This window comes from Eurosta solidaginis, chromosome 1, assembly GCF_040869045.1.
Source record: "Eurosta solidaginis isolate ZX-2024a chromosome 1, ASM4086904v1, whole genome shotgun sequence".
Taxonomy (NCBI): domain Eukaryota; kingdom Metazoa; phylum Arthropoda; class Insecta; order Diptera; family Tephritidae; genus Eurosta; species Eurosta solidaginis.
In genome coordinates, this window is record NC_090319.1 from 51,465,454 (window position 1) to 51,489,932 (window position 24,479).

The following is a 24,479-nucleotide window of genomic DNA, read 5'->3' on the forward strand; positions in this document are numbered from 1 at the left end:
TTTAAAAACCTTTATTCCTTTAATTTGATACCCATATCGTACAAACACATTTTAGAGTCACCCCTGGTCCACATTTATGGCGATATCTCGAAAAGGCGTCCACCTAGAGAACTAAGGCGAACTCAATTTAAAAATACTTTTTATACCCAGCTGTACTTGTACACAGGGTATTATAACTTTGAGTGGATAACGGTTGGTTATTAATCATAAATCTGAAATCGTTTACTATAAGGAATGCTTTGAAAAAAAATTAACAAAATCGGTTAAGGACCACGCCCACTTTTATATAAAAGATTTTTAAAATGGTTGTAGACGAAAATAATAAGCTATATCTTAGCGAAAAAGAGCTTTATATCAATAACATTTGACTTTCTAAATTGAATTATTACATTAAATTGGAAAACACTAAAATTTTAGAAAATGGATGTGACATCGCTCCTTTTTGGTCTAAGCACTTTTCAATTTTTCGGGAGCCATATCTCGAAGAAAAATAAACATATCCTAACAAAATTGGGTACACATATTTTCCTAATAGCAGGAAATATTTCTAGTAAAAATGGATAAGATTGGTTAAAGACCACGCCCACTTTTATATAAATTACTTTAAAAAGGGTCGTAGGCAAAAATAATAAGTTTAATCTTAGCGAAAAATAGTCAATATAACAAGAAATGAGACAAAATTTAAATCTTGAAAAATGGACGTGGCACTGCCCCTTTTTATACTCAGTTGAGCAGAGCTCACAGAGTATATTAAGTTTGATTGGATAACGGTTGGTTGTACATATATAAAGGAATCGAGATAGATATAGACTTCCATATATCAAAATATTCAGGATCCAGAAAAAATTTGATTGAGCCATGTCCGTCCGTCCGTCCGTCCGTCCGTCCGTTAACACGATAACTTGAGTAAATTTTGAGGTATCTTGATGAAATTTGGTATGTAGGTTCCTGAGCACTCATCTCAGATCGCTATTTAAAATGAACGATATCGGACTATAACCACGCCCACTTTTTCGATATCGAAAATTTCGAAAAACCGAAAAAATGCGATAATTCATTGCCAAAGGCGGTTAAAGCGACGAAACTTGGTAGATGGGTTGACGTTATGACGCAAAATAGAAAATTAGTAAGATTTTGGACAATGGGCGTGGCACCGCCCACTTTTACAAGAAGGTAGTTTAAAAGTTTTGCAAGCTGTAATTTGGCAGTCGTTAAAGATATCATGATGAAATTTGGCAGGAACGTTACTACTATTACTATATATGTGCTAAATAAAAATTAACAAAATTGGATGAAGAACACGCCCACTTTTTAAAAAAAAATTTTTTTAAATTCAAATTTTAACAAAAAATTTAATATCTTTACTGTATATAAGTAAATTAAGTCAAAATTCAACTACAGTAATGATATGATGCAACAAAATACAAAAATAAAATAAAATTTCAAAATGGGCGTGGCTCCGCCCATTTTAATTTAGTGTGTCTAGAATACTTTTAATGCCATAAGTCGAACAAAAATTTACCAATCCTTTTGAAAATTGGTAGGAGCATAGATTCTATGACGTTAACTGTTCTCTGTGAAAATGGGCGAAATCGGTGGAAGCCACGCCCAGTTTTTATACACAGTCCACCGTCTGTCCTTCCGCTCGGCCGTTAACACGATAACTTGAGCAAAAATCGATATATCTTTACTAAACTCAGTTCACGTACTTATTTGAACTCACTTTATCTTGGTGTAAAAAATGGCCGAAATCCGACCATAACCACGCCCACTTTATCGATATCGAAAATTACGAAAAATTAAAAAAATGCCATAATTCTATACCAAATACGAAAAAAGGGATGAAACATGGTAAATGGATTGGTTTATTGACGCAAAATATAACTTTGGAAAAAGCTTTGTAAAATGGGTGTGACACCTACCATATTAAGTAGAAGAAAATGAAAAAGTTCTACAAGGCGAAATCAACAGCCCTTGGAGTCTTGGCAGGAATACTGTTAGTGTTATTGAATATATAAATAAATTAGCAGTACCCGACAGATGATTTTCTGGATCACCTGATCCACATTTGGTCGATATCGCGAGAACGCCTTCACATATACATCTAAGGGCCACTCGCTTTTAAAACCCTCATTAATACCTTTAATTTGTTATCCATATCGTACAAACACATTCTAGAGTCAACCGTGGCCCACCCTAATGGCGATATCTCGAAAAGGCGTGTACCTATAGACCTAATGCCCACTCCCTCTTAAAATGCTCAGTAACACCTTTCGTTTGATACCCATATCGTAAAAATATTCTAGAGTCACCCCTGGCCCACCCTAATGGCGATATCTCGAAAAGGCGTCCACCTATAGACCTAATGTCCACTCCCTCTTAAAATGCTCAGTAACACCTTTCCTTTGATACCCATATCGTACAAACATTCTAGAGTCACCCCTGGCCCACCCTAATGGCGATATCTCGAAAAGGCGTCCACCTATAGACCTAATGCCCACTCCCTCTTAAAATGCTCAGTAACACCTTTCGTTTGATACCCATATCGTACAAACATTCTAGAGTCACCCCTGGCCCACCCTAATGGCGATATCTCGAAAGGCGTCCACCTATAGACCTAATGCCCACTCCCTCTTAAAATTCTCAGTAACACCTTTCTTTTGATACCCATATCGTACAAACATTCTAGAGTCACCCTTGGTCAACCTTTATGGCGATATCTCGAAAAGGCGTCCACCAATAGAACTGAGGATTACTCCCTTTTAAAATACTCATTACCACCTTTCATTTGATACCCATATCGTACAAACACATTCTAGAGTCACCCTGGCCCACCCTAATGGCGATATCTCGAAAAGGCGCCCACCTATAGACCTAATGCCCACTTTCTCTTAAAATGCTCAGTAACACCTTTCGTTTGATACCCATATCGTAAAAATATTCTAGAGTCACCCCTGGCCCACCCTAATGGCGATATCTCGAAAAGGCGTCCACCTATAGACCTAATGTCCACTCCCTCTTAAAATGCTCAGTAACACCTTTCCTTTGATACCCATATCGTACAAACATTCTAGAGTCACCCCTGGCCCACCCTAATGGCGATATCTCGAAAAGGCGTCCACCTATAGACCTAATGCCCACTCCCTCTTAAAATGCTCAGTAACACCTTTCGTTTGATACCCATATCGTACAAACATTCTAGAGTCACCCCTGGCCCACCCTAATGGCGATATCTCGAAAAGGCGTCCACCTATAGACCTAGTGCCCACTCCCTCTTAAAATGCTCAGTAACACCTTTCGTTTGATACCCATATCGTACAAACATTCTAGAGTCACCCTTGACAACCATCTATAGAACAAAGGCCCACTGCCTTTTAAAATACTCATTAACCCCTTTCATTTGATACCCACATCGTACAAACAAAGTCTAGAGTCACCCCTGGTCCACCTTTATGGCGATATCTCGAAAAGGCGTCCACCTATAGAACTAAGACCCACTCCCTTTTAAAATACTCATTAGCCCCTTTCATTTGATAACCACATCGTACAAAAAAATTCTAGGTTCACCCCTGGTCCACCTTTATGGCGATATCTCGAAACGGCGTCCACCTGTGGAACTAAGGATCACTCCCTTTTAAAATACTCATTAACACCTTTCATTTGATACCCATATCATACAAACAAATTCTAGAGTCCACCCTGATCCACCTTTATGGCGATATCTCGAAAAGGCGTCCACCCAAAGAACTAAGCCCACGCCTTTTAAAATTCTCATAAACATCTTTCATTTGATACTCATATCGTACAAACACATTCTAGGGTCACACCTGGTCCACCTCTATGACGATATCTCGAAAAGGCGTCCATCTATAGAACAATGGCCCACTCCCTCATAAAATACTCTTTAATACCTTCCATTTGAAACCCATGTCATACAAACACATTGCAGGGTTATCCTAGGTTAATTTTGCTAAATGGTGATTTTCCCTTATGTTATCACCATAGCTCTCAACTGAGTAAGTAATATTCGGTTACACCCGAACTTAGCCTTCCTTACTTGTTTTTTTTTTTTTTTTTTTTTTTTTTAATTTGTTTCATAATATTAAAGAAGTTGACATATTTTTGTATGTGCTAAATATAAAATGCATGAAAGCAATGTTTCTATTTGAAAATGTCAAATTTGTTGCAGTTTTCCAAAGTATGTAAGAGCAAAAAATTAAAAAAAATTTTGTTTTGATGAAAACAATGTTCGTAACAAGAAAATTACTTCAAAGCGTAAAATACTTAACAACAAAAATTGTAAAATACTTTTGCTATAAAATAGTTTTGTAATAAAATATTTTCCGTTGTCACATTTGAGTTTAATTTTCGAAAACCAAATATGCCATAATTGCTCATTATATGTTTTAGAACAAACAAATGTATGTACCAGAGAACTGCAAAAGTTTATATATAGAAAAAAAATACATTAAAATAAAAGGTTCGAAAATAAATTGAGTCGTCAGTTAACTAAATTTTTTAGTTAGATAAATGTTTAGAGCACTGAAAGAACTGATATTATATTTTTCTTATGTTGACATTTCCTAATAAACTTGGGTGGTGCCACGCCCACTTTCTAAGCATTTATTAAATGACTGTTTTGTGTTATGGAGTTAATCCATTCACCAAGTGTAGTCACTTTTTTAGTATTTATCGTGGCTATAGTCTGATTTCGACCATTCTCAATACCAGTGGATATATTTTGAGTTCAAATAAGCTCGGGTACTTAATTTAGAGAAAATTTCTTAATTTTTGCTGAAGTTATGATGTGACGAGCGGACGACAGACGTACAGCTGGGTATTATAGAAGTTAATGTGGCTACCAAAATATTTCGCAAATTTTTACAAGAAAGAATTTTTGTCATAAAAATAATGCATATACAGAATCAATTTTGGGTACATAAGTTTTTGTTCTATGTATGGCAAGAATAGTATTATAGACAGATTACCTAAAATAAGGGCGGCTCCACGCCCCTATTACAAATCACTACCCTAATCTTTACACTGAAAGTGTGTTTGTGAATGAAGTCCTCCATAACGACTTGGCCGATTTTGATGAAAATGTATGTGTGTATTTTTGGAATTTGAGGATGCTTTAGATTTCCAATTGGGTCCGTTTTCTTTCCTGTCTTTCCGGAAAGTGAAACAAGGCTCAACTTTTTCCAAACAAAATTATTTATAGTGCATCCTCCAAAGAGAAGCTGCCGCAATTAAGGATGCGGTTGATGATATTCTGTCCAGTGCTACTACGGTTAGGGAATTTAACATCTACTCAGATAGCCAAGCGACTATCCAAGTGTTGAGTTCATCTTTAATGAAATCTAGAGTGGTCTGGGAGTGCCCGACCTCGCTTGCGATTGCATCGAACTACTTTATGATTAGGTTTATCTAGGTCACGGACCTTAGTGATATCTCGTGTAACTGTGAAGCCATAACTTGGTAGTGGGAGTGGTAGTAGTCTTGGTCGTGGTAGTTGTAGTGCAAGTGCTAGCGGTGTTGGTAGTGGTAGTGGTGCTGTTAGGGGCAGTGGTCGGCGTAGTGGTGGTAGTGGTAGTGGTAGTGCTGATGTTACTGGGAGTGGTAGTGAGTGCGGGATAAGCTCTGGTAGTGGGAGCGGGATAGGTTTTGGCAGTGGGAGGGAGATAAATAGAAAAAAGAATGGAAATGAAGAAAAATGAAAGATCAAGCAGCAGAGAATGGGATAGAGAGTGAAGAGCGGAAGCAAGACTCACTTTGGAAATGTTGGCAAGTCTTATTTAAGGGAGGAACAAAGTCCGCTGGGTACTTTGTTACAAATATAAAATAAATGAAATCTTACTAAAACTTTTAAATATTTAACATTTTTGTTTTCTTGTTTTTTGCAATTTAAATAAAGATGAATAGCGTACATACTTTCAGCCTAAAGTGAAACTTATATTAATAGTAAATAGATTTACGCTTTGCATGCAAATGAAAAGTGAAAGGGTATTTGTTAATGAAATTACATAAATTTAAATTAGTTTGCAAAACACATACTTATATAGCCCATATATTTAAATACCGTACACTGTAACTATATTGCTGTATTGATTGCAGTTATTTTTATTATCTGTAAAATTTATGAAATATTGTTGTTGGTGTGGTCATAATTTTAAATTTGTGTTACCATTGCGACCGATGTGGAATGATGTACTTTTAAATTGAGATATATAGTATATACACCGAAGGAAATGAATATAGTGAAATCAACTAATCAGGTTTGTTATATTCAGCTGAGCAGAGCTCACAGAGTATATTTACTTTGTTCGCCTACCGGTAATCCGTTACGGCATAAACTAAGCGAGATAGATATACACTTATATATATCAAAATGATCTGGGCGAAAAAAGAAATTTATTTAGCCATGGCCGTCCTTCCGTCCGTACACACGATAACTTGAATAAAATTTGACGTATCTTGATGAAATTTGGTATATAGGTTCCTGGGCACGCGGCTCAGATCTATTCAGATAAGGCTATTTAAAATAAACGAAATCGGAATATAACCACGCCCACTTTTTCGATATCCAAAATTTCGAAAAACCCAAAAAGTGCTTTAATTCATTACCAAAGATGGATAAAGCGATGAAACTTGGTAGCTGGGTTGTTCTTATGGCGTAGAATAGAAAACTAGTAAAATTTTGGACAATGAGCGTGGCACCGCCCACTTTTGAAAGAAGGTAATTTGATAGTTTTGGAAGCCGTAATTTGGCAGTCGTTGAAGATATTATAATGCAATTTGGCAAAGCGTTGCTCCTATTCGTGTATGTGTGCTAAATAAAAATTAGCAAAATCGGATGACGAGCACGCCCACTTTTTAAAAAAAAAATTTTTAAGTCAAATTATAACAAATAATTTAATATCTTTACAGTATATGAGTAAATTATGTCAACTTTCAACTTCAGTAATGATATGGTGCAACCAAATACAAAAATAACAGAAAACTTCAAAATGGTCGTGGCTCCGCCCTTTTTCATTTAATTTGTCTAGAACACTTTTAATGCCATAAGTCGAACAAACATTAACCAATCCTTGTGAAATTTGGTAGGGACATAGATTTTACAACGATAACTGTTTTCTGTGAAAATGGGCGAACTCGGTTGAAGCCACGCCCAGTTTTTATACACAGTCGACCGTCTGTCCTTCCGCTCGGCCCTTAACACGATAACTTGAGAAAAAATCAATATATCTTTACTAAACTTAGTTCACCAACTTATCTGAACTCACTTTATCTTGGCATAAAAAATGGCTGAAAAATGCGACTATGACCACGCCCACTTTTTCGGTATCGAAAATTAAGAAAAATGAAAAAAAAAAAAATGCCATAATTCTATACCAAATACGAAAAAAGGGATGAAACATGGCAATTGGATTGGTTTATTGACGCAAAATATAACTTTAGAAAAAACTTTGTAAAATGGGTGTGACACCTTCCATATTAATTCGAATAAAATGAAAAAGTTCTGCAAGGCGAAATCAAAAACCCTTGGAATCTTGGCAGGAATACTGTCCGTGGTATTACATATATAAATAAGTTAGCGGTACCCGACACAAGATGTTCTGGGTCACCCTGGTCCACATTTTGGTCGATATCTCGAAAACACCTTCACATATACAACTAAGGGCCACTCCCTTTTAAAGCCCTCATTAATACCTTTAATTCGATACCCGTATCGTGCAAACATATTCTAGATTCACCCCTGGTCCATCTTAATGGCGATATCTCGAAAAGGCATCCACCTAAAGAACTAAGGCCCACTACCTTTTAAAATACTCATTAACGCCTTTCATTTGATTCCCATGTCGTAAAAACACATTCTAGAGTCACCCCTGTGCCACTTTTATGGCGATATCTCGAAAAGGCGTCCACCTATAGAACTAAGGCCCGCTCTATTTTAAAATACTCATTAACATCCTTCATTTGATTCCCATATCGAAAAAATACATTCTAAAGTCACCCCTGGTCCACTTTTATGGCGATATCGCGGAATGACGTACACCTATAGAGCTACCTTTTAAATTAATCTTTAATACCTTCCACTTGATACCCATGTCTTACAAACACATTCCAGGGTTAATTTTCCTACATGGTTATTTTCCCTTATTTTGTCTCCAAAGCTCTCAGCTGAGTATGTAATATTCGGTTACAGCCAATCTTAACATTCCTTACTTGTTTTTCTTAAACTTTTGATCGCATTATGGTTGATTCAATGAAAGTTTTTGTCAAGAGGATAAACTTGTATTGTCATTTTCAGAGAGGAAAAACTGTTGGTCTCAATAAACTGTATTCTGTAAAAATGACAGATTTTCAAGGAACCTTACTGATATTTATATCAAAAGAACTGATAGATATCATTGGTTATTTCAACAGCAAACCATTGTATATATTATGAAAATGTATGAATCAATCTTAAAGAGAAACTTACGCTCACCGCGCTCGCTATTTTGTTTTTATGACCAGAGCTGCTCAACTCCTATAAACTTTCGTTTTTGTTTTGCTCAGAACCATGGGCACAGATACAGATTTTCATTCTTCTGTAAAAAAAAACAAATTTACACTAACAAATTGACAACTAAAAGTAATTCAAAAATATTACGGCAGGGAAAAAAAATTGTATTCAAAAAGGGTTAAAGTTTGACTTAGGAATTTTAGATACGGCTTAGATACGCCTTTATTTTGACATTATGATAATGGTATTAAAAGTCATTATAAGTCGCATGTGCGCGACTTGAGTTGTTCGAGACTCGGCGACGCAAAATTTAGTACTTCGCAAATATCTCGCTTCCTCTGTTTTGCTGGTGCTATGCGCTCAGTTCGAAGTTAAACATAATGAAATCTCCACAGGTCCAGCCTGAAGTACTTTTGCGGAGTCCCAACCATTTCTGAGTTAAAGCTCGAGCACTATGAGGCGACCTAAATTAGATATTAAAGAAGCACACTCAATCAAATATTGTATTTGGACTCACATTTGGGTGGCCAGCAACATCAATTCAATATTTTTAAAAAGGGAGCGGCTCCGCCCCTTTTAAACTTTTTTATTCACAACAATTCCGTATGTATAACTCCGACAATAATTCGCATATCGTAAAAAACATTGGTGGAGATTATCTGAATGCCAAATTAATGATTGAGTGAAGTTGTTCTGCTGGATTTTGAGAACTAAGTTTAATTGCTCTTGAGTATTGTGATTAAATGTCTGAAGCAATCGATATATTGAGACTTTTGAGCTTTTTGAATATTCGAAAAAAAAATTTATTTTTCTCTTAGAAAACATAATAATTGAAATTCAATTATTATAAGCCGGTGTTAAGCTCATGAATTCTTAAATATAAGTATAAACTGAACACACCATTAAACAAATATACATAAATATGTACCACTGAGCCCGAGTTTATAAAGCTTCTCATTCGCAACGAAGAAGAACTTTACAAAAATCCATTGTGTTGTTAGTGTAGAAATGAGAAAAACTGAATTAAGCATGAAAAAAAATAAATACAAATTGTATCAATTGTGTTGTTAGTGTAAAAGAACAACTGAATTAAGCATGAAAAAAAAACCAGCAGGATGGCCTAGTGGTTAAAGGCTACTGCAGTTTCACCATGTGATTCACGGTTCGAATCCCGGTGAAACCTTTGATAACATTACAAAAATTGGATGATTACGTTGGCGGTTTTCGAAATGGGTCCATCGCAATATGCCAGCAAATGTTTCCTTTTTTTTTCAGTTTCTCTTAGAAAACATAATAATTGAAATTCAGTTATTATAAGCCGGTTTTAGATATAATTTTAATATATAATTTTGTACATGTATTGTGATTTGCACTTCAGTATAAAAATTTTGAGCAGCACTGCTGATGACTACGTGCCTCATAAATTTCTGTTATATCAACAGCCACTTCTAAATTTTTTTTTTTTTTTGGTAGTTTATGGTCCCCTTCAACGCTTAGTTAACGAAACAGTGCTAGGTAGCGTTGTATGTCTAAAAATCCGAGAATACGAGGTTGAAAGTCTGTAAAAATTATATCCAAAGTCATTACAAACGCCTGTTTTATTTGTAAATTTTTTTAACAGAGCCGTGGTTTACATAAGATGAAATTTCTATACACAGCTGAGCAGAGATCCCAGAGTATATTAATTTTGTTCGCTTTACGGTACTCCGTAACGGCATAAACTAATCGAGATAGATATAGATATTCTAACAGACCCGGCAGACGTTGTTCTGCCCTAAATTTGGTATATCTGCATACATTTTAATAAGCTTTTCCGTCTAAATCTGCCCTCGCACCTCTACACTTTTTCCTAATCTTTGTATTCACTCCTCCCTCCGCATTTTTCGCTTCATCTATCTCCATTTTCGTCTCATTCTATCTCTTTCTCAGTCTCCTTCTCTCTTTTCTTTTCTCTCAAATTTTTCTCATTCTTCTTCATATCTTATTGCCAGCCCAAGAGGGTGGTATGTATTTTGTTCCAGTCCCATTCCGAGTCTCAGTCCCAGTCCCACTCCGAGTCTCAGTCTCAGTCCCAGTCCTAATCCCAGTCCCAGTCCGTCTCTGGTCTACTTCCCGGAAAAAGAGCATCGTGAATTCTAAGATAGGCAAATTTATATACCAAATTTCAGGCAAATCGAATAGGACGTATGTATATAGGTATGTGGGTATATTAATTCATGACTTTATTTCGGATTCGCATGCATATTTATCAGTTTTGCCAGGCTGATGCGACTAAATCGAATATCAGAATGAAAATTACTTAAAAGCTCTCAGCAACAGCTTTCATTTGATATCTATAATACATAAACATTCTAGGGGTATCCGGGTCGATGTTTTGGCCTATATCTCGATACCCAAGACACCCAGCGGTATAAAAAATTATCTGTAGTAAAGCATACATCAACAGCTTCAATTTGATACCCATAATGTAAAAACACATCCTAGTGTTACCCTGATCCACGTTTTGGCCTATATCTCGAGATCCTAGTCACCAATAGGTATGAAAACTACCCTGTATTTAAGCACTCATCAACAGCTTTCATTTGATATCCATGTTGTATAAGCACATTCTAGGGGTGCCCGGGTCCACGTTTGGCCTACATCTCGAGACCCTAGTCACCAATAGGTATGAAAACTACCCTGTACTATAGCACTCATCAGCAGCATTCATTTGAATCCATATTGTATAAACACATTCTAGGGGTGCCCGGGTGCATGTTTTGGCCTATATCTCGAGACCCTAGTCACCCAAGGGTACTAAAAATACCAAGTGTCAAATTACTCATAAACAGATTCCATTTGATACCCATATTGTACAAACACTTCCTGGAGTTACCCGGGTCCATGTTTTGGCCTATATCTCGAGACCCTAGTCACCCGGTATCAAAGTACTCATTATACAAACCTTCCCCATGGAAAAATACATATATATACCAATTTTCATAATAACAAGTCCAGTAGTTTTTGAGTTAATCGATGAAATACATACAAAAGTTCATTTTTGGCTAACATTCATATGGCTAAACCGATTTGGGATTTCAAAATCAACTAACCATCATCTCTCCTTCCTGTGTCTTTTTTAAAAATTTCATGGCAATCTTTCTATCCGTTCTCGAGTTATGGAGTGATAATCAAAATGTACACTTCTTTTTATATATATAGATATCAAAATGAACTGGGGGAAAAAAGAAATTCATTTATCCATGTCCGTCGGTCTGTCCATAAACACGATAACTTGAGTAAAATTTGAGGTATCGTAATGAAATTTGGTATGCAAATTCCTGGGCACTCATCTCAGATCGCAATTTAAAATGAACGAAATTGGCCTATAACCTCGAAAAATTTCGAAAACACGAAAAAGTTTGATAATTCATTAACAAAGACGGATAAAGCGATGAAACTTGGTAGGCGGGTTGACCTTATGACGCAGAATAGAAAATGGGTAAAATCTTGGACAATGGGCGTGGCACTGCCCTTTTTTGAAATAAGGTAATGTAAAAGTTTTGCAAGCTGTAATTTGGCAGTCGAGTATGTAGTGTTTGTTTACACCCGAACTTAGCTTTCCTTACTTGTTTTTTATTGATTTGACTGCCAAAATGGTTAATAAAGCATAAATAGTATGAGCGAAGTTGATTCAACAACCATTTGCGATTTACAAAAATTTACAGAAATATCGGTGGAATTGACCAATGATTTGCTGGATCTTACCAGTTTTTTCTCTCAGTATAATATCTGTAAATTATTATTATTATTTATGCTTTGTATTTTAATTAATTCCGATAGGTAAAAGCTGTCATAAGGAAAACAAAAATAACAACAACTTTTATTATGTGGAAAGTGTTGAGTTTCAAATACACGTGCAACAACAAAACAAAAAACCAAATACCAATAACAGTAACTACTTTATGTACATAGTAATGGGTTTCATAATTTTCTGTTGGCTTGGCATTTTTCAATTTAAAAACTCTTTTTTTGTTTGTTGCGCACTCATTTGTAATGTCAAAATTACAGTTTACGAGTATCGCTCGGGGTTGAAAGTTCGAGCAATCTAATATATTGTAACGAATTCTGGGGAATTCCGATTATTTTGCACCTTCTGCTAACCTTCTGAACTATCGAATAAATAACACCAATATTCAGTATTGCAGAATTTCAGTATTGGTCTTTATTTAGTCTACTTTGGGAGTAGTACAATTATAACTCGATATCACGTACTTCATAAAAGCGTGTTTAAATCAAACTGATTACTGATTCCTCAGCATGCGCTGCTTTTATACTCTCGGGTTTATCGTTCACCTATTTCTCCTAAGATCTAGTAATTTCGCGAACAATTGTATCTCATGCTTGGTTACCAGCTATATACATGAATATTTGTAGGTTATGCTTTTCTACTAGCCATATGCGTGTGTATGTGTGAGCAACTACTTGTGTGTGTGTGAGATATCGCTTCATTGCCTAGTACATAGGTGTCGCAGCTTTCTGTGTTTTGTTGTTGCGATTATTTACTAATAGAATAGTGATATCAAAATTCGCCACAATATTAGATAAGGGATATAAAAATTAAAACTTGCATTGATATTTCTAGGCTTGGGGCATCAAAATGTCTCTTTATTTGAGGTGGGTTAAAACCCGTTTGCCTTAGATTTAACTTTTTTTGTATTTTTTCAGGTTAAGCTCAAAAGGTTGCAGTTCAGAAAGTTACAACTGAAGTTCAGAAAACTACAATTGACATTCAGGGTTTGCAGGTTTCTCCTGTATTTACAAACGTGCTTATGCGCCAGCTCTTTATGGAATCCAACGGCAGAACGATGCGGCGTGTCCAGTTCCGAAAAGCCAATCGCAGAAGTGAAGGCATTTTCTACTTCGGAAAAAGTGGTTGAATATCACTTCGAGTACTCCCCTTGGTGCTGTTTTTCTAGCAAAGTCCCCTCATAGTAACACCCCGTGCAACTTCGTGCATAGAGATGGCATCCGCTGGTTGAACAACGATGAAATCTATATCAGTTGGTTAGACACACTAGATTCAGAACTCCGACACTGATGAGGATCAAATCCAGAAAAACTTGATCTCACTGCTTATTTTGATCTCACCCAGTAGCTTGCGAGGCCGGAGGAGCGGGGTAAATCTAATTCGTTGGATAGATTCCATGCTATGTCTATATGGCATGTCGACACTTTGGCCTAAGGACACGGTATCGAATTCAAAATATTTATAAGAAATAACATCTCAGTATCTCTTTGTTTTCTAAATTTCTTGTTGCAATAAAGCCGGATTTAGAAGTAATGTTCTACCAAGAGGGTCAACTATGCCAGAAAATCTCTCAATTTTTCGCTTCGTTTTACTTTCCATAAACTTTGTGTAGCAATAGTGTATCGTAGCTATAAAAATTGATCTGTCAAAACGAACCCCTGAACAAACTTTCTATGTAGACTTCGCACAGAAATGATCGGTAGCACCTTTTAGTTTGAAGTCGGTTGTCTGCTTTTTCTGAATAAAATAACTGAAAATTGTTTAGCGAAAATTTTTTACTGATACGTGAAACAAATTAGGAACAGAATTTCATACGCAACTGTATATTATGCCGATTAGCTCTTAATTTCGGTACGATGCTGCGGTCGAAATACTCAATGGCAAAAATTGTCGACTGGCATCGAATGTCAAAAGTATTCATGTGCTGAAGTATCGTACCGAAACTCGCATCCCTACCGCTCATTTACTTTCTGGTCCTTTTTGCTCAGCATCTTAAATCCAAGTCTTCCATGTCGGCCAGGAGAAGTAGTCCGTCACCTCCTTTATGGGGTGGCAGAAATACAATGTTGTGTCTCGCACGTCGATTAAGAATCATCCATAACATGGCTGTCTCTTTTATAATTCATCGGCCCCCTTTTCATTTCATCTATCCATATCTGTCCGTTGCAGTATAAAGTCTAACAGTCTTATTTTGTTTTGTTGATTTTCCGATAGGATGGATAAATGATGTATATTTGAACAATTTTCCGTCATCCCTTGTCAAATTTGCTTTCGAGAAAAATCGATTTCGGCGTTGTGCCATTATCATCATCAGCTAACCGTTGTAATAAAAAGTTTGGCGAAGCGTCCACGTTCCACTGCTGAACTGGTCCTGAGCGGTCCAGCGCTCGTACGTCAATCAGCAAGTCTTCAACGGTTCATGGCTTATTTGGAAGCCAGTTCGAATTATGGTCATAATGTTCTCTTTCTTGGTTGTGCCTGAACACGGAAACGGGTAGCTGTTTTGTCAGTCGCTCCGTTGAGAAAATGACTTTTCTAGGTTTGGGAAGGGATGTCTAAGGCGAAATAATGATTCTCGATTTACAATTGTTTTATCGGCCTATTGATAAAGTATTCAAGGTTCGAAATGAGCTCAAGGCCAAAAATTAATTTTTTGTTATGACTATTGTTTTTTTTTTGTTAATTTTTCTATAATTGAAAAATTTTATTTATTTTTAGAATAGTAAGTAGAAAATTTTTCAGACAACCTGCCATAGCTGCGCAGATATATCTATTTCGAAGGGCGCTAAGCCTTCATCATCAGTACGCCTTAGGCACGCTGCGCTAACCATTTAGCTATACAACGGTGTTTGGTTTGACTGATAAATTACTACTTCTATTCCTCTTTACCAAATATATTTGATCAGCGTTGCGCCATCTGGTGCAGGACACTGATAATGTTGGATTTGTTTATTGTCAAATACTTTGTTTGACATTTCCCAAGTGCTCTTGATTTATTAACAATTGGTTTTGTTTTATCGGCCTATTGAAAAAGGATTTAAGGTTCGAAATGAGCTCAAGGCCAGAGCAATAATTTTTGTAATGATTATTGTTTTTTTTTTTTTTAATTTTTCTCTAATTGAAAAATTGTATTTTGTTTTTGGAATAGTAAGTAGAAAATTTTTCAAACAACCCTGGCCTTGAGCTCGTTTCGAACCTTGAAAGATTCTCGATTTACTTTTACCTGGTTTTATCTCATGTTTGCAAATTCCTTTACAATGAAACCAATTTTTTTAATTTTCCCATTACAGCCCCGCAACAAGGAACAAGAACAAGAAGTCCTCACATGGATTTTCGCAGTTTTGGGTGAGAAAGTACCTGCTGGTCAATATGAAGATATTCTTAAGGATGGCATTGTACTTTGCAAGCTAATCAACAAATTGGCACCAGGATCTGTGAAAAAAATTCAAGAACGTGGCACAAACTTTCAATTGATGGAAAACATTCAACGCTTCCAAGCAGCGGTCAAGAAATACGGTGTGCCTGAAGAAGAAATTTTCCAAACTGCTGATCTTTTCGAACGTCGTAATATTCCACAAGTCACATTGTCTTTATATGCGCTTGGACGTATCGTAAGTTTTTATTATAGTTGGACAACTTCAGTGGAAAAGGCAAAATAAACAAATTCAACTTTTATTTTTCTCTACAGACACAAAAACATCCTGAATTCACTGGTCCCTCTCTTGGTCCCAAAATGGCTGACAAGAACGAACGTGAATTTACTGAGGAACAATTGCGCGCTCACGAAGGACACCTTAACTTGCAAATGGGTTACAATAAAGGCGCTTCACAATCGGGACATGGCGGTTTCGGCAATACGCGTCATATGTGAACAGTTTTTTTTGTTTTTGTAAATACATACTAAGTGTTTAGTTAATAATGCATACATACATACATACAATGTTTAAGTTAGATTTGAAGTTGTTTCTTTGTAGAAACATAACAATTTTTTGAAGTTTTTCGTTTTTGGGGCACTTTTTTTATTTTCTGTACACATTTTTCAAAAAAAAAAAAAACAAACAACAAATAAAGAAATAAAAAAATTCTAAATACTATTTTTTTTTTATGATTGGGAAGTGTTCCGTAAAATGCCCACAGCGCGCTCTTTATATATTGTTATTTAATAGCAATACCTCAAGAAGCGATTTGTCCATATTTGTAGCATACTTTTCGGCTGAATTTCATATAATAGAAATACAGTAGATAATGCAGCAAATGAATTAGTCTATATAATTTCCTCTTGTCATAGTTTTAACAGTTTATAATAGCTTTATTTCAAACATTCAAGTTTTGCGTGGGCCACCTCTTTGCAAATATCAGTATGTGACTAACGCGCCTAAAAGTAGACTACAAATTTGTAAAATATGTCTTTATGGAGAAGCTAGCTAAACAAACGAGCTGTGAATTCTGCATTCTTTGGAAAAGATACAAATAAAGTGGGTCTTTCTGTAGACGAGGACAAGACGAAGTACTTGTTGTCATCGACGAAAGCATTGATGCAATCACGCTTTGACGGATATAAATTCGAGGCTGTGAAGGATTTCGTCTATACGGGAACCAGCATTTACAGCAAAAATAATATCAGCTTAGAAATCAAACCGATAATTACTACTATTTTGGATTGAGTAGGCAATTGAAAAGTAATGTCCTATCTCGACAGATAAAAATCACACTCTACAAGTCGTTCAGCATAACTGTCCTGATATATAGCACGAAATCTGGACTCTGTCGGGAGAAGATAAGATGGCTTTTGGAGTGTTAGAAGGAAAAGTTCTCCGTAAGATCTATGGTCATGTCCGTCATGACAACGAATAGTTTCGAAAGAATTAAAATGATGAGCTCTTTGAGCTTTACGCAGATATGACGATAGTATAGCAACAAAACAAGGCTTCGCTGGCTATGTCATGTTATGCGAATGGACGAAGAAGCTCCGGCGAAGAAAGAATATGAGTCGACACCGCAGTTTGGAAGAAGAAGCAGAAAGGGATCTGCACTGAATTTAAAACGGCAGGACTTGTCCTCCTTTGGTGCTTCGAATTGACGTCAATTATCGCCAAACAGAGATAGCTGGCGTGACTTGTTTTGAATATTGCTGGACGGTTAAGCGCCAATTAATGATGATGAAGACGGAAAAGCTATAGAAAAAACGAATACATTTCAAAGGACATTATCACAAGTCTGAAAGACGTCTGGCCAAAAAATAAGCGGTGTTTTGAAAGTTAATAATTGCACTTTCAAGTATTTTTAAGTTGTTGTTTTGTAATGAAAATAATGTGTCATGATGAAAGAGCGTGGTAAATACGGCAAAATCCACGAACAAAATCTGGATCCGTATTCAGGTTCAACATACCCAAAGCCTTATGCTGTGATATCTTTTAGTTTTTGTACCTGTTTGCTGCAGATGACCATACTCGAAATCGACCAGCCTCAACCCACAGGTAGTCAGTTTTAGTGAGAAGGCTGTTGGACCTAAAATTCTTTTATTAACCACATCAGCGTTCAACTCAATTATTATAGTGTTGGTGTCGTGGCTTCTCCTTTGTTGCTACACCTCATGTTCAATATACACTGCAAACATCGGTAAGGCTTTAGGCGAAGTAAGTCACATGCTCTTAACAAGATTAGCTGTGTGTGTTAGGACAATGGCTGTGACACTAAAATATTGTGACGAATAGTACCATCTCTAAGCTATTACTAAGTAAATGCATAACAACGAAAACATCTAAGCAAGCTACATAAACACATTAATCATCATGTACACACATGCATACAAGCAGCAGATAGATACTCACAAATGCGCGTCATCATCAGCGAAGTAGAACTCACATATACACACGCATATGGTTACACACTACAAATCCACGCGCGTATGGCTGGTGAACAGATAGAGGATTCTAGAAGAAGAAACGTCTAGACATTTGGGCAGAGTGTATAAAAGCAGCAGAAGCTGAGTAGTCCGTAATCAGATTGATTTACGTACGCTATTGACTGCGAAGTATAAGTGTTATTGTGAAGTACTATCAAAGTAGTCTAATAAAGGCCATTTTACATTATTGAATATTGGAGTTATTTATTCAACAATTTAGCGATACAAGCGTTAGTAGAAGGTGTAAAATAAGCGGAGTTACCCTAACTTCGTACCAATATCGTCAGCGGCTGCACACAGAGAGTCAAAAGTATGCTCCGACTCCTTGGTAATATTGCTGACCCGAAGACTGGTCTCGCATAGCACGCGTGAGAACCGAGTAAAAAGCTGCGTATGATATACGTTTCCATTATTTCCCATACATGCATACTACTCTTCGACTATTTCCACCACTCTGAAAAAAAGAAACATGCCAGCGATTTTATCTGAAGTATACTTAAGATCTGTTTCACAACAAACCGATGAGTCGTCGCAAACTAACCGTTAACTCGCCGATAACTAATTAGTGCTATTCCGATAACAAATCGATAACTTTTTGATTATGGGTCGATACATTTTTATACCTTTCATGAAAATGAAATGGTATATTAATTTCGTCACGAAACCGAAAATTGTAAGTCCTTAAAGGAAATTAGATAGACCCACCATTAAGTATACCGAAATAATCAGGTTGAAGAGCTGAGTTGTTTTAGCCATGTCCGTCTGTCCGTCTGTCCGTCTGTCTGTTTGTATGCAAACTAGTCCTCAATTTTTGAGATATCTTAATAAAATATGGTGAGCAGGTGTATTTGGGTGTCCGATTAGACATTTGTCGGAACCGACCGGATCGGACCACTATAGCATATATCCTCCATACAAATGATTTTTCAGAAAAAGAGGATTTTTGTAATATCTTACCCAATTTAACAGATTGAAGCTTCAAACTTCACCATATACTTTCGTATATTGAACATATTGTTTCCTGAAAAAATTTATGAGATCGGTCGTATATATAGTATATATCCCCCACAACCGATTGTTCAGATAAGGAACTTTTCGTAATTACTGCCCTATTTAAAGAGCTAGAGGCTTCAAATTTCAGCGAATGCTTACGTATATAGCATATATTGTTGTCTGAAAAAATCATAAAGATCGGTGGTATATATAGTATATATATGGTGGTATATATAGTATATATATATAGTATATATATATATATTTTCGCAAATTTTAGCCCCATTTTAACAGCTAGAAGCTTCAAATTTCACCGAATATTTACTTATATAGCATATATTGTTGTCTGAAAAAATCATAGAGATCGGTTGTATATATAGTATATATCTCATACAACCGATTGTTCAGATAAGAAACTTTTCGCAATTTCTACCCCATTTTAACAGCTATAAGCTTCAAATTTCACCGATTGCTTACGTATATAGCATATATTGTTGTCTGAAAAAATCATAGAGATCGGTTGTATATATAGTATATATCTCATACAACCGATTGTTCAGATAAGAAACTTTTCACAATTTCTACCCCATTTTAACAGCTATAAGCTTCAAATTTCACTGATTGCTTATGTATATAGCATATATTGTTGTCTGAAAAAATCATAGAGATCGGTTCTATATATAGTATATATCTCATACAACCGATTGTTCAGATAAGAAACTTTTTGCAATTTCTACCCCATTTTAACAGCTAGAAGCTTCAAATTTCACCAACTGCTTACGTGTATAGCAAATATTGATGTCTGAAAAAATCATAGAGATCGGTGGTATATATATTATATACTTCATATAAACTGTCATATTGACCCCTTTTTTACGGCTAGAAGCTTCAAGATTCATCAAATTTCATCAAATAATTACGTTTACGTCATATATTTTTGAAATACGTGATTCGTAGCCATAGTTTTTACATGCAGACCACAAAAAACGTGAAGCTTTGCATCCTCACACAGATTACCTACCTATTTTTTATTTTATAGTTATCTTAAAAATCGTTTAGATATGTTCAAATTTCACCAAATGCTTACGTGTATAGCATATATTGTTGTCTAAAAAAATTATAGAGATCGGTTCTATATATAGTATATATCCCATACAACCGATTGTTCAGATAAGAAACTTTGCGCAATTTCTTCCCCATTTTAACAGTTATAAGCTTCAAATTTCACCGATTGCTTACGTATATAGTATGTATTGTTGTGTCAAAAAATCATAGAGGTCGGTGATATATATAATATATAATATGATGGTATATATAGTATATATATATAGTATATATATATTTTTCTTACGATTTCGGCCCCATTTTAACAGCTATAAGCTTCATATTTCACCAACTGCTTACGTGTATAGCATATATTGATGTCTGAAAAAATCATTGAGATCGGTGGTACACATAGTATATATCTCATACAACCGATTGTTCAGATAAGAAACTTTGCGCAATTTTTGCCCCGTTTTAACAGTTAGAAGCTTCAAATTTCACAAAATGCTTACGTATATAGCATATATTGTTGTCTGAAAAAATCATAGAGATCGGTCGTATATATATTATATACTTCATATAAACTGTCATTTTGACCCCTTTTTTACGGCTAGAATCTTCAAAATTCATCAAATTTCATCAAATAGTTAGGTTTTCGTCATATATTTTTGAAATACGTGATTCGTAGTCATAGTTTTTACACGCAGACCACAAAAAACCTGAAACTTTGCATCCTCACACAAAGTACCTACCCGTTTTTTATTTTATATTTATCTTAAAAATCGTTAAGGTATGTAGATCTGTTCACTATATATTTCTTATCTTATACATCCGATTATTCGGAGATTACGAACGGGATAAGATTATTGTTCAGCCCCATTCATGAAAGGTATGAAGTCTTCGGCACAGCCGAAGACAGTCCCGCTCTTACTTGTTTCATAATAACTTTTCCTTAGTAAGTCGATAACTTCGCCATTTCGAATCATTAACTTCTCGATTGCGAATCGATCACTGGCCTTTAAAAAATTGGTGGCACTCCGATTACAAATCGATTAATTTTCTATAAATTTTAAATAAAAAATCGAAACTTTCGAAAACAAATCGATAACTTTTTGACAACAAATCGATAACCTTTTAATAACAAAGCTATAAGAAACCGACAACTTGACGATAACAAACGGTTAACACTTCGATAACAAATTGATGACACGCTATCCCGTTATGGTTCCGGCTTCGGTTTTTACTTCTAATACTTTCTTTCTTTTTTCCTTTCCTTTCTTAGTACTGCATACAGTAAACCAATACCACATAATACGCCCACGCTTACACATTACACCTTACGCTTATAATCAGGACTTTCCCATATCACGAAAAAAAATGTTGACACATCAAAAATTATTCGAAATGTCCTTGGTGGTATTAGTGTACCCAGTGAAATATTAGTACCTGTTACGTACATATGTACTTAGTTATATGAATGTGTGCTTTTAATAACGCTGCCCTGCTGAAGTAGAGTAGAAACCAAGTTATGGTGAAATAGAGTTGTAAATATATATGTACTTTGTTGCGATTTCTTGCAGCACTTGCAGCATCCCCCCTTCAAAGGTTTTTTCATTTATAGCAATGGTTGCATTTGGTCTTATATCACCTCTTCACTACATTTTCAGCTATGCTGGCCAACACCTTAAGCTAGTGTAATATGAATATCGGATGCCAGAAAGTGATAACAGGACGATGAGAAATTTGCTATTAAATAAGAAAGAAGAAAGAAATTAGCGTAATAGAAGAAGTTAACATTTATTTCCGTTGGCGTACTCAATGTAACCCGATCATTTCAATTATCAGCAAAAGTTGTATAAAGCATTAAAATGGATAAGACAAACAAAGTTGTTGCTTGAATGAAAAGATAGTATAAACTTTGAAGAGCGAATATAATTTGATTTGCTTAGTTCACTGAAATGAAATCATATTTTTCTGATAACGAATTTGTCCGTATTATTTATTTATTTATTTAGTTTTTTTTTGCTGAAAGATAATAATATTTGAGTTTATCTCAGCAACCAATCGAAACTAAAAAAACGTGAGTACAAATTACTCGGTAAAGTTCGATGGGTTAACATACAGATGTCGGTGTAGAACACAATAACTGGGCGAGCTCTAGGCCCAGGGGTTGAAATTGAACCAAAACAGGGGTTAATTTACAAGAAATTATAAAGTTCGGTATTTTCGATAAATCGTTAATATTTCGGTATCAAATTGACAAATTTTTTATAACAAAAAATTATTTATCGTTTACGAGCGGGGTGTTTACATAAAGATCGACTATCTTTCGATAACAAGTCCATAGTTTTTTGATAAAATATCGGTAAATGTTTAATAGATAACACTTAAAGTTTCGATAATATAACGAGAACTTTAAAATAAATATTCGCTATTTCTTCGGTAGTAGATCAACAAATCAATAAATTTTCTATATTAGTTCGACAATTATACTAAAAAAACGATAACTTTTCGATGACAAATCGATATATTTTTATTTATAATCGATTTGGTTTTAATAAATATTCGGCAACTTTCTGTTTATAATATAAACCTTTATAATTAAATATAAATCTATCTATAAATTTATGATATAAAATTTATAAAATTTTTGCTAACAAATCCAAAACTTAACCTTATCGGAGGACCGCACATAAACTAAATAGGTCTTTAGTGTAACCAGAAGTTTGCGTAACACCGAAACTGGAAAACGCCTCCAGAAACCAGAACCTATTTTCCTCGTGGAAAATACTAGAAATTTTGCTAATTACTGGTTCAAGATTTAGGACTGACTAATTTTAAAGCACGAGCTTAACGATAAAAGTTATTTTATTAATCTAAAGTGGTAAGACCTTAACATGGTCTTCTAGACTTTGTATCCCTGGGCTTGGTTTCTTTGCGTTTCCTGCTAGGTCGATAATATGCAGCTTCAGCCTTCTTTTAATCTCGCCCAATCTGATTACAACATCTGCACTTTTATTGGAACATTTATATCTTCGAGCGATGTGCCCTATCTAGCTAGCTCATCCGCTTTCCCTTTCATCTATTCCTATATGCAGAGTGACCCTATATATACACCTGCTGTCATCGAGCAAAGAGTCAGCGCATACGCTCCTTGGCAACCACGCTACTGTTGGCAGCCATAATTTCGAAATAGTAAAAGACTTCGTTTTTTTGGGAACCAGCATCAACACTAGCAACAACATCAGCTCTGAAATCCAGCGAAGAATTAATCTTGCCAATAAATGCTACTTTGGACTAAGTGGGCAATTGAAAAGTAAAGTCCTCTCTCGGCGAATGAAAACCATACTCTACAAGTCACTTATCGTACCCGTCCTGCTGTATGGGGCAGAAGCATGGACCATAACAACAGCAGATGAAGCGGCTTTGGGAGTGTTCGGGAGAAAATTCTTCGAAAGATTTATTGACCTCTACGCGTTGGCGATGGCGAGTACCGAAGAAGATTTAATGACGAGCTGTATGAGCTATACGCAGACAACCACATAGTCCAGCGAATTAAAACGCAGCGGCCGCTCTCGGAACCCGCCTATGGAAGCAGAGGTAGAAGGCGGCCCCCACTCTTTTGGAAAGACCAGGTGGAAAACGATTTAAACTCGCTTGGTGTGAGTAGAAATAGCACAACTTTCAAAATTGAATGAACCCAAAGGGCCAATTTAGATATAAACTTCGTATTTACACATATGATAAAGATACATATGTATGGGCGAGCAAAGAATGTAAAATGCCTTCTCATTTTTGAGATGCTCACACACACCGACACATTTTTGTACATATATGCCACTTCTTTGTTGAAGTCAATAGATTTCAAAAATGTCAGTTATTCTGCTTTAAATATCCCAGTGCACTTAGAGCAAATAAAATATGAACCAATAAAATAAAAATTTAAACAAGTGGGGGCAAATTTACGAAAGCTTTCACAAATCGTCAGAAAGTACAGTACCTACACCATTTGTGTGTGAGTGCATTTTTTAAGTATACATATGTACATATCTAAAAACTTCAAACCCACATTCAACTATACGTACTACATACGTCGTACATACATACCCAGTCGGAAAAGGTCTTCCTTGCCCATTTATCCAAGACTATAGGTGAGAAAATAAAAGAAAGGAGAAGAAAAGAAAAGAAAAGAACAGAAAAAAAGAAAAGAAAAGAAGATAAAAGGAAAGGAAAGAAAAGAA

At 35.7% G+C, this 24,479-nt stretch overlaps 1 protein-coding gene across 1 annotated transcript in view; it reads left to right on the forward strand.

The window, feature by feature from the left end:
- Nucleotides 1-16,385, forward strand: part of LOC137239839 (muscle-specific protein 20) — a 47,980-nt gene extending 31,595 nt beyond the window's left edge. Inside the window, exons 2-3 of the mRNA XM_067765593.1 lie at nt 15,587-15,907; nt 15,985-16,385. Of these exons, the coding sequence (XP_067621694.1) occupies nt 15,587-15,907; nt 15,985-16,167 (504 nt within the window). The 3' untranslated portion in view covers nt 16,168-16,385. The remainder of the gene's footprint in view (nt 1-15,586; nt 15,908-15,984) is intronic.
- The last annotated feature ends 8,094 nt before the right edge of the window (nt 16,386-24,479 follow it).